At 42.4% G+C, this 9,848-nt stretch overlaps 1 protein-coding gene across 1 annotated transcript; it reads right to left on the bottom strand.

Annotated features, from left to right (window-relative positions):
* Nucleotides 1-3,591: 3,591 nt before the first annotated feature.
* MGST1 (microsomal glutathione S-transferase 1) lies at nt 3,592-8,975 on the bottom strand. Its single transcript, XM_063395179.1, has 4 exons — nt 8,816-8,975; nt 6,667-6,825; nt 5,976-6,070; nt 3,592-3,954 (listed from the first exon to the last, which is right to left on the bottom strand). Exons 2-4 carry the CDS (start codon nt 6,799-6,801, stop codon nt 3,708-3,710), a joined length of 477 nt encoding a protein of 158 aa, XP_063251249.1. The 5' UTR covers nt 6,802-6,825; nt 8,816-8,975; the 3' UTR covers nt 3,592-3,707.
* Nucleotides 8,976-9,848: the final 873 nt, after the last annotated feature.

Below are 9,848 nucleotides of genomic sequence, written 5' to 3'. Positions count from 1 at the left end.
ACATTTGGAAAAGAGAAAAGTTCTTCTTAATCTTCAACCTTAACATGAAAATTCCATTAGCTTGAATAATGACAGACAACACTTTAGAAGAGATATTCTAAAAGTTCTGCTTTTTATTTTTTTGCTCTTAGAAAAGACATACATTACAAGCATTTTCCATGAAAAATTCAGATTGAATTTATTTCTGTAAATAACTAGGAACAGACACAGCTAAGCAATAATCGGCTTCAGGTAAATAGAATTTTTCCAAACCCCAAAGTGGTTTGAGTTAAGAGCCCAGGCTTTTCTTCTTCTGTATTTTGATGACAAGCAATTCCATCACTTACAGAAACATTGACCCAGCTTCTTGAAATAAATGCCTTGAAGGCGGTGAAGCTCAGACACACACTTGTTTCTGAAAATTCCAGGAAATGTTTAATGTATCATTTATAGTTTTGAAACACTTTCTTCACTGTGACAGGACAAAAAGTCATGATCAAACAGCAAGTCCTAGCTCAGAGCTCTTCACCAGCCATCATCTATCCGAAAAATTCTGTGCCTTCAGTGCATGTGTCTGCAGCCAGGAAAACCAGCACCAAGTAATTTTGCCCAAAGGCTTGTGAGCAGTTACCCACACAAACAAAAACTGAGAAATTGCTCAGATTTACACTTCTGAAAGCAAAGCAGCCCATGAAATTCCCTCGGAGATGAAGGCAGCTAACCAGGTAATGTCAGCTGGCATTTTGAGGTGCTTCAAACTCAGAGATACACAACATACTGAGAGAAGAACACGAAATGCCAGGAATCCTGAGCAGAGAGAAGAAACCCTGTAGTTTCTCCAGTTGCCCAAGACTGGTGGTGGGAATGAGGTGCATAATAAACAGAAATGAAGCACAGAAGCTGATGGTTTGACCTCTTTTTGCATGGCTCCCATGGGGCAGCCCTTTCTGTACTTTCACCAGGTCAAAGGGAGCACACCTGCTGATAACAGCCAGTTGTTTCATCATTTAAGGATTTTGCAAGAGAACCTGATACCAGCAGTCTGAAATCCACGTGCGTGTTTTAAAAGGTGAAAATTCAGCTTAGCTGAGTAATAAATTCAACCAACACACTCCTCCTCCTTTGCTAGCTCTCCTGAAATATGCTACCCTTTCAAAATTTACAGCTGTACAACAGGCACAGTGCACCTCTACGGGGCAGGGACAGAGAAATGCAAGAGCTGTGTGACAAGGACCACTCCAACACAGTTTATGTGGAGCTGGCAGTCGGCGTTTGACGGAATCTGGTAAGGCACATTTCCCAGATTGAGCATGTACCCCGCCCAGATGCACAGATGGTATTTGTGGGAGCAAAGGAAAATAAAATATAGGTTTAAAATAAATGCAAGAGAAACACAGAATAATATTGAATCACTCTTAGGTATTTCTAAGGGCTTCCATTTATCTTTTCTACTTCTCAGCACATAGCGAGTGTATGTTCTGGGCTTTGAAACCACTGAGCAAATGGAAAGGATTTAAAACCAGTTCTGTTTCAAATATAAGATCACAGAATTAGAGACATCTCCAGGAATGAGATTTCTGTACAGAAGCTTGATGCAAAAGGAGCTGAAAATGCTGCTCCTGCATATGCCTGGCATTGACAACCATTCTTGTCTGAAGAGCCTTTTCCATGCTGAAGGAGAGGACTCGCTCTGCTGCTGAATTTCAAACGGGGCCCTCTGCACAGTGCCCACCTTCCCTTTGTTTTAAATGGATGGAAAGACACACAGCTGGGAGGAAGAGGCAAGCTACAAAGTAGTGAGGAAATAAGAGTTTGAGATGCTGTTGTCATGATATAAGGAAGCCAAAGTAGCCACAGACTGATGAGAGCTGGCTGTGACAATGGTTTGGGACACAGTTCCAGGCTGCAGCCTTGCTCCTGCACCCTCCATCACTGGCCCTTGTCAAACTGAAGAGATGGTGGCCTTTGTTACAACGATACCATCCAAGGTATGCTCTCAAGATCCTATAAAACCTAGCAGAGGAAGAAGGAACAGGAGGAAAACAGCACAGGTTGGTGGAAAAAGGTGTGAGAAGAAACTCAAAAGCCTTTGTTTCCTGTTGGAGTCTCTACTAACACAGAGGTGCTGATGTGTGCTTGCTCTGCCAAGCCAGGAGTTGAAGCTCCCCAATGTTCAACTTTTAACCATCATCTCCTCTCAACCTCCTTCTAGAGGATCCAGCTCTTTGTTATTTTACTCATTAGTTAGATTTAACTTCTGGTAAATCAGTGTTAACTCCTCGATTTCAAGTTCTACCCTCTCTTCTTTAGTAGACGTGACAAACACTACACCTAAATTGCAATTAAAATCCGCTTTCTTTGGATTACATCAGTTTGTCTGAATTCTTCCCCATTCCTCCTGCCACCCATCTGAGTTGCAGCCTAACAACACTGCACCAACTTCCACCTCACAACTGTGGGTAGGTAGGAAAGCCCTCCAGTGTTATTTCTTGCAGTGCTACAACTACTGCTCCCATGCAAAAAACAAAACAAAATCTTTGGCATGTGGAAGCAGCAGTGAGAACTCTCCTTCTCCTCTCTGGGCCATCCCTTAGGGGCACAGCTTTGGTAGGAAAGGAGCACGTGTTGTGCTCTTATTTCTGCCACTTAAAACTCCTCAGTGACCAGCACACTGCATGTAAAGACCTTTCTGGGTCACTCAAAATCTTATGCCATTATTTAAGTCAGAGCTCCTAAAGAACCCCAAAACAACCAACCAAACAAAAAGAAGCCGAGGAAAAGTCTTTAAAGAATGCATTTCAAATTAACACATCATAGAAAGATGTAAGCAAAGAGCAAGATTTCCTATCACACACATATTTATGACAGTATGACACACAAACTAATTATGTATGTACATCTGAATTACTTGATAGCTACATTTGCAAGTGTCACTCATTTTATGCTGAATTTATTAAAAAATGAAAAAAAATCCTCTACAAAGGATCTATCCAGTCCACTTTATCCAGTCACAAAACCTATGTTTGCAGGAACCTCAAAAAAAAAATTAAAATTTTTACCAGTGTCTCCGAAACAGAATTTAGCACAAATTCTTTCTTTCTTTTTAATCTATTCAACTGAAAGAAATGGAGCTGCAACGGTTTAGGTTTTTTAATCCTCAAGTGGATTATACAAACATTTGCATCAAAGATTTTTTTTTTACAAGAAGACCAGAATTACTGGTTATATCTTATTATTAAGGTAAGCTTTCTTCAAAGAACTGTATGATTGGAATCTCCTCCTGATACACAGTGACATGCTATTTGCTGGCTGCAGTGAGGAGAGTCAAAATGAAAACAAAAATACTAACAGGCTTTTTTTTTTTTTAATCTTGTCTTTATTGATTTAGACTTCAGAGCTAAAGCCCAAAATAGTGCATCTGTAGAAAATTATCAAACACTCTATCAATACAGCATCATCGCATGTTTAGAATTGCAAGCGCTTGACAAATCGCAAAGGGAACATCCAATCTGGTATTTGGCAGTGCAACCCATGAACAGGGAATACAGGGAGAAGGATTCTTTTTCCTCCAGAAAAGAAACATTTCTGAACAGGAACAAAAAGCTTTTGTTAAAAAAAAAAGAAAAGAATTCCAGTTACCAATGAGGAAGACTCATTGGCTTACTCAAGACAGTGAGTACAGTGCTGGAAACTTTGTGTGGAATGTGGAAGGGGATGCAGGAGCTCTGCTAGAGGAGCCACGCTGCCTTCAGGACGTTGTAGGCCATGGAGAAGGTCACTGCGTAGCCAACAGCCCAAGACAAACCCCTGCCAGGCTGGGGAAGGGGGATCAGGTATGCAAAGGTGTGCAGGATCCTGGCCCCCGTGAAGATCCTGAAGTGCAGCAGGGCCGAGGACAGCTCAGGGCCACTCAGAGCGTACAGCAGCCCGATGCCAACAAACGGGACAATGTTCTCCAGGTCGTTCAGGTGGCCTCTGCAGAAAGAAGCAAAGTTATTTAAGTGTTATATTCTGTTGAATAAACCACTTCAAGCCTCATTATTTTTCAGCATCTTCAGAGCATGCTACTATTCAACAACTCTTGGTTTCCTCTGCAGGAAACAATTTTGGTATGTCCACCTGACATCACTCTGGTCTCTCCTGCTGCACCCCACATTTGTAAGGTTCTGATCTTCTGTATGAAAGGTATCAGTTTTTCCCCAGGATCTTGGTAATATTAAGGACTTACACGAGGTATCTGAAAGACCTGGGTGTGCAAGAATGCAAAGTGAGGGAAGAAGAGAGGTAGTTGTTTTCTTGGAGCCTCTCTCAATTAACATCAATTAACTGGAGGACTGTGACTGAAACTATTACAGTTCATGGCCCAGACAGTTTATTCTAATCTCATAAATCCAGTTTGTGGTGTCCCTAAAGAAAATATGAAATATCCTACATAGGAACCATTCCATCCAATGTTCATGAAGTTCCATCATCTTGAAGAAGGTTATTTTTGAACATCTAACAGGTGTGACAGTTATGCTTTTCCTTCATTTTCTTCACTTTGAGCACTAAAATAGCTGAAAAAACGTTGGAGATTTCGAAACCACAATATAATTTGCTAAAAATGTGTTGAGACTGAACTCCATATCTTGAAGTGTTCTTTCACACTCCTTCCTAAACCTTCCCAGCTCCCTTCACCTCTTTAGATAAATTATACTTCCAGCCAATTTACTGATTTAAACAAGTCTAAGCCTTATTAATGATGTCAAATTTCAGAGCCAACTGGAATCAGGTCATGGCACTGTCTTGTAGATGCTTTTAGAATATATTTATCATTACAAGGAAACATATCCCTCTGGGATTTTTATTCTCATTTCCCATAAAGACACTCTGAAGAAAGCAATCTTTTTTTCTTGAAAAAAAGAAATCCCCCATAAACTGAACACATTCCAATCACTTATACAAAAGAGAAACCATGCCAAATTTATGTGGCATTATCTGTTGCCATGAAGCTTGCAGAAGAATATATAAAGAATTTCCACTAAGAACCACAGTTGGGAGGAAAATATGGATGCTGCAACACCAATAAGGTAACTAGAACCAAGCTGACTTACTAGGTCTGGGGATGTCTGAAACACTCTACAAAACAGCAAAAGAGGATTTGATAATACAGTGTTTTACATATCTATTCTGTGAAAATGACTCAGGTGGTTGTCATTTGTCTACCACAACAATTTGAATTAAATGAGTCATAAAGTCAGTCTCAACTCAGCCGGCCTCTTACAAAGAGAAAGGAATTACCCCTCACCATAAAAGTTTCCATTTTTTACGTAACATCCGTGAAATTAAGCAACAACTCCCTGAACCACTCAGGGGAAGAAAAGGAAGGAGCTGAACATCTTCACAGCCCACTTGGATTAGGCTCTTCTTTCTGAGATTTTAATCCATAAGAGGCACACAGAAATATACTTTATAAAACAACAGCCTTTATTTGCAAGGATGTAATGTTCTTAAATCAGCATTGGTATGTATGTTCAAAATCTTCCCTAATGGAAGTTTAAATGAGAAGAGTTCACTGACATTCAAGTTTTTGGTACAAAAATAAACTTAGCTTTATCTAATAAAAATCCTATGGAAAGCATTCCATTTAAGCTTTCCTTGTTAGCACAGGTGTATCAAACAACATCCTGAAATTTATGATTTTGGAAATAGAAAATTTTGCCATGAACTACATCAACTTATGGTCATATTTTACAGTGTTCTCACCACTTTGCCCATGCAGAAAGGACACTACCCAAGAGTTATCTTTTACAACCAGACAGTGGCTTATTGTTTTTAAAATGCCCACTGAGCATTTGAATCTCAAATGGTTTCTTCATTTAAACTCATTAATGTATTAGATAACATAAAACACCATAAAATACATATAGGCTTGACAGAGAACAGGGTGAAATTAACTCCTTGATTTAATATTATTCTGTTATTTAAAACAACTTTTAAAGGTTCCTGTGTATTACCTGCGTGCACGTTCAACATCTGGATCAGTCCTCAGGTATTTCTTAGCAGCCTCCCCTTTTCCAAATGTTGCTGTGTCCTCTGGGTTGACAAATGCCTGTTTCAAACACAAGCACACAAGTGACATCAGCAGCCAAAAATGTTTTATCCAGTCAAGGAAGTTTGCTCTAAAGGTCACTCATTTTACCAATGCCTCAATAACCTCACCTAACTTACCTGGAGCTAAAATCACAGGGAATAACACAATCTTCACTGCAATACTGCTTTCTCGAGCCCAGCCTGTACATACATAGCTTGTGTGCTGACAAATTAATGCAATGTAATTTATGCATTTAGATAAAGCCTTCTTGTGAGATGGACAAGCCTGCAGTAAAGCCAATAGGCTGAGAAAACACAGGCAACTACAAGGTGGAAGGTCTCAAGTTTCTTTTTCACCATTCCTGACAAATTATCTGAAAGTGCTTTTGGATCCTTTCCTTCTACAGAAAGTCTCATAATTATCTTGTAATTAGGTTAACGACATCACTCAATTGAGACCAGCAGAGCACCAAACTCAGAATCCCTCCAGAACAGGGTGGAAGAAGGAAATGAACAGCAGCAGTGTTTGGAAGCTGAAAAGAAGTAGCCCTGATGTCTCTGTGCTTCAGTACAAATGTCAGTCTGTTCTCCCAGCCAGTATTTCCAAATGATTACCTTCCTGGTGATCCTGAAATATGCTGTGATCAGACTCATTAGCATCATTTTTAGAAGAACAATGGCTGCATAAGTAGCAAATGCCCGGAAGACGTCATTGTTAATTAACTGGGTTAACTGGGCGGATTTGGCCATTTCTCCCCTTCTCACTGGCGACCTCTACAAAACAATAAAGTTAGGTAAAGTTAACATCATTGCAACCCAAAGTTCTGACAACAACATCGTGTTAATAGCTTTGTTTTTTAGCATCGCTGCAATGACAGCATGATTTTGCCACCGTGGAAAGTTTCTTTTCAAACAATTTCCCCCCCGTTTATTTTTTCACAGTAGCATAATATAATACCTTGAGATGATAAATTATAATATTTTGCTTCTATTATAACCGCTTATTAAACTGTCAAAGCACAAACTACCAAAATATTTAATGTAATTGCAGAAACAACACTTAGTCACAGAAATTAGTACTCTTTTGAAATAACACAGGGAGTTAGACCAATTTCAGACCAATTCATTTGAATTAGCAAATTTCCTCAAGCAGTTATCAGGATAGAAGGAGTGTGTGACAATGCTATGAACACTACAGAATGTAAAGAGGAAAATTAGTATTGCCTACCCTTTTTTGTGTGTAAAATGACACAATTATAATTGCACTCCAGCTTTCAAACTAACCAGTATCTTCCTAGCCAGCAGTCACTTGTGATCAAACCGAGTTGAGCATGCATTTTTCCCCTTTGAGACCTTGTTCTTAAAAACTGCTTTTAGCATGACTCACAGGCAAAGATTAAGTTGTAATGACAAAAAGGAGAGGACTATTTCTGCTTTTAGCATGGGAGATTTAAACTAATGAAGTCTCTTTCCAATGAGACACTGTCAAACCCTATAGTTTTGTACCACAGTCCTGTGGAGGCCATACCTTTCATCAACACCAAAAAGTTAAGAGGTGTTGAGGAGTGAATGCAGATGAAAAAAAAAAGCACATCTCCATGCACATTGCATTTTTGCCCTGCACAGACTTTGGCTTTTGCCCCACCAAGTGTTTCAACCATGCACTTAGTGCCTAGGAATCCATACAGCTAGAATGTCTTAGCTCCACTAGGGCCTGAAATAAATGAATTTTTTTTCGTTACAGTTAACTTACTTCCCGCGATATAATTTTAACAATAGTCATAAAAATGTTAATATTCACTTGATTACAGTTTTAACAACCTCTCATCTTGCTTTCAGCACAGTCAGCTATTGCCAAACAAGGGGAACTTGATGAGCAAAGAGCACTAGGGAAGAGCTGCTCTGAAGGCACGTCCTCGGTGGGGAAGTGGGCAGGATGGAGGTAAGCAGCGATAATAGTGATAATACAGTGAAAATAAATCTAGCCTTGCCTGGACCTGTCTGCTGTGGTGATGGCATCCTGCTCTTATCCTTTCTAAAACTAGCACAGGGTCTGTGGACCATGGGAAATTAATTCAATGTAACTCTCCCTCCTCTCTCACCACAGTCCAGCTCCCAACATACACAGCGAGGGCTTTTCTCAGAAACGGACAGTAACTATTTCATTTTAACAATCTTGCTAAAACGACAGAACAGAACCGTCCTGCTACTTTTAACTTCGTCTCACAGCAAACAGCACACGGCGTTTCACACAACGAAAATGAAGTGAAGCAGCAGCAGCAGCTCCGCCACATTTGCCCATTGTCGCTGCCTGCCCTGTGACCCCTGCGAGCTCCCAGCATGCCCAGACCCGCCTTCAGCACAAAATGGAAGGGATTTCAGCACAAACTGCGAGAAACAAACCGCAAACACGCAAGCAGCGCGGGGGTTTTAAGGGATATATGCTCATTACGGTTACAAACAGCCTGATCTACACGGGCAGCAGCAATAATAGTAATGGTATGTGTTTGCAAGCCCGCTGCGGGGGCTCGCAGCGGCGGCCGGGCTCGCACCCTCCCACGCGTGTCCCGGGGCCGCGGCACCACCGGGGCCTCTTGTCTGTGCGTGTTTCAAACGCGATTTCTCCAAGCACCGTCTCGCCGCAGGCTCCGCTCCCAATCCAGCTGCTGATTCCCGGCCTGGCCCCGCGGAGGTGCCGGGTCCCCTCCCCGCGCCCCCTCACACGGAGCTCCCCGCTCCCGCCGCCCCCTCGCAGCGCCCGCACCTCGGCCGTGCCCGCGGCGATCCGAGCCCCGCTGCTGCCCGAGCCCCGCCGCTCCCGGCCGACCCTGCCCCGAGCACGGCACTGCCCTCGGTCCGGCCCTGCCCCGAGCACGGCACTGCCCTCGGCCCGGCCCTGCCCTCAGCCCGGCCCCGCCTCGCCCCGCCGGCCGCGGGGGCGGGTCCCGCCCGGGCCGCCCTCACGGAGCCCCGCGGCGGCGGGTCGGGCCCAGAGCCCGGCAAACCTGGCGGAAAGAGAAGGAGAACGAGTGGAAAGCAGCGGGGAAAGCGCTGCTGGCTGATCACCCTTGGACACGGGGAAATTAAAGGCCCAGGCACGCTGTGCAAATCCCAAAGACGGCTCAAAGCTTGCCTGAAAGTCTCAGTATTTCGTCCCCTCCCTTGTTCTGGTGGGCCTTAACTATTACCAAAGGGCAAGAAAATTAAATGTGCTTGTATTGCCAAGCCATCAGCGCTGTTCCAATAGATATTCGTCATGTTACTTTGCAAAGTGAAACAGAAAATTGAGGAACTCTGCAGCTGGCCACAGACTTCTACCAGTGTGCTAAAAAATCATCATTTTTTACAGGACAGAGGGAACCCGGTGTCCGAGTTTCTTCAGGCAGAATTATGCTATTCCCACAGCACTCCTCATCAACAGGAGCAATGCTTGTGACTAAGCAGCTCATGATAAACAAGACTGAAAAAGATAGAGATAAATGCATCAGATGCCTAGCAAAGGGTTCAAAATGAATCCTAAAGATGTGTACACAGTCAGAAAGGGATCCAGTTTTTAAAGCTTCATCCTTATGGAAAAATCTCTACTCTTAAGTACATATATTCAGCGTTCACTAATGTTCTGTGCTTCATGTCCTGTCATGTCATGTCAGATTCCTGTGTAATTCTTAAAATCATGAAACACAACAAAACTCATTTGAGCAGGGACTGTAGTATCAGAACTCTTTTGAAATGTTGGTAGGAGTTGGGTTCAACAACCTTCGTTCTCACTAAGAACATGGCAAATCGTGTTTCTGCTG

The sequence above is a fragment of the Prinia subflava genome, chromosome 4, assembly GCF_021018805.1.
Source record: "Prinia subflava isolate CZ2003 ecotype Zambia chromosome 4, Cam_Psub_1.2, whole genome shotgun sequence".
Taxonomy (NCBI): Eukaryota; Metazoa; Chordata; class Aves; order Passeriformes; family Cisticolidae; genus Prinia; species Prinia subflava.
This window is presented reverse-complemented; position numbering and strand designations above follow the sequence as displayed.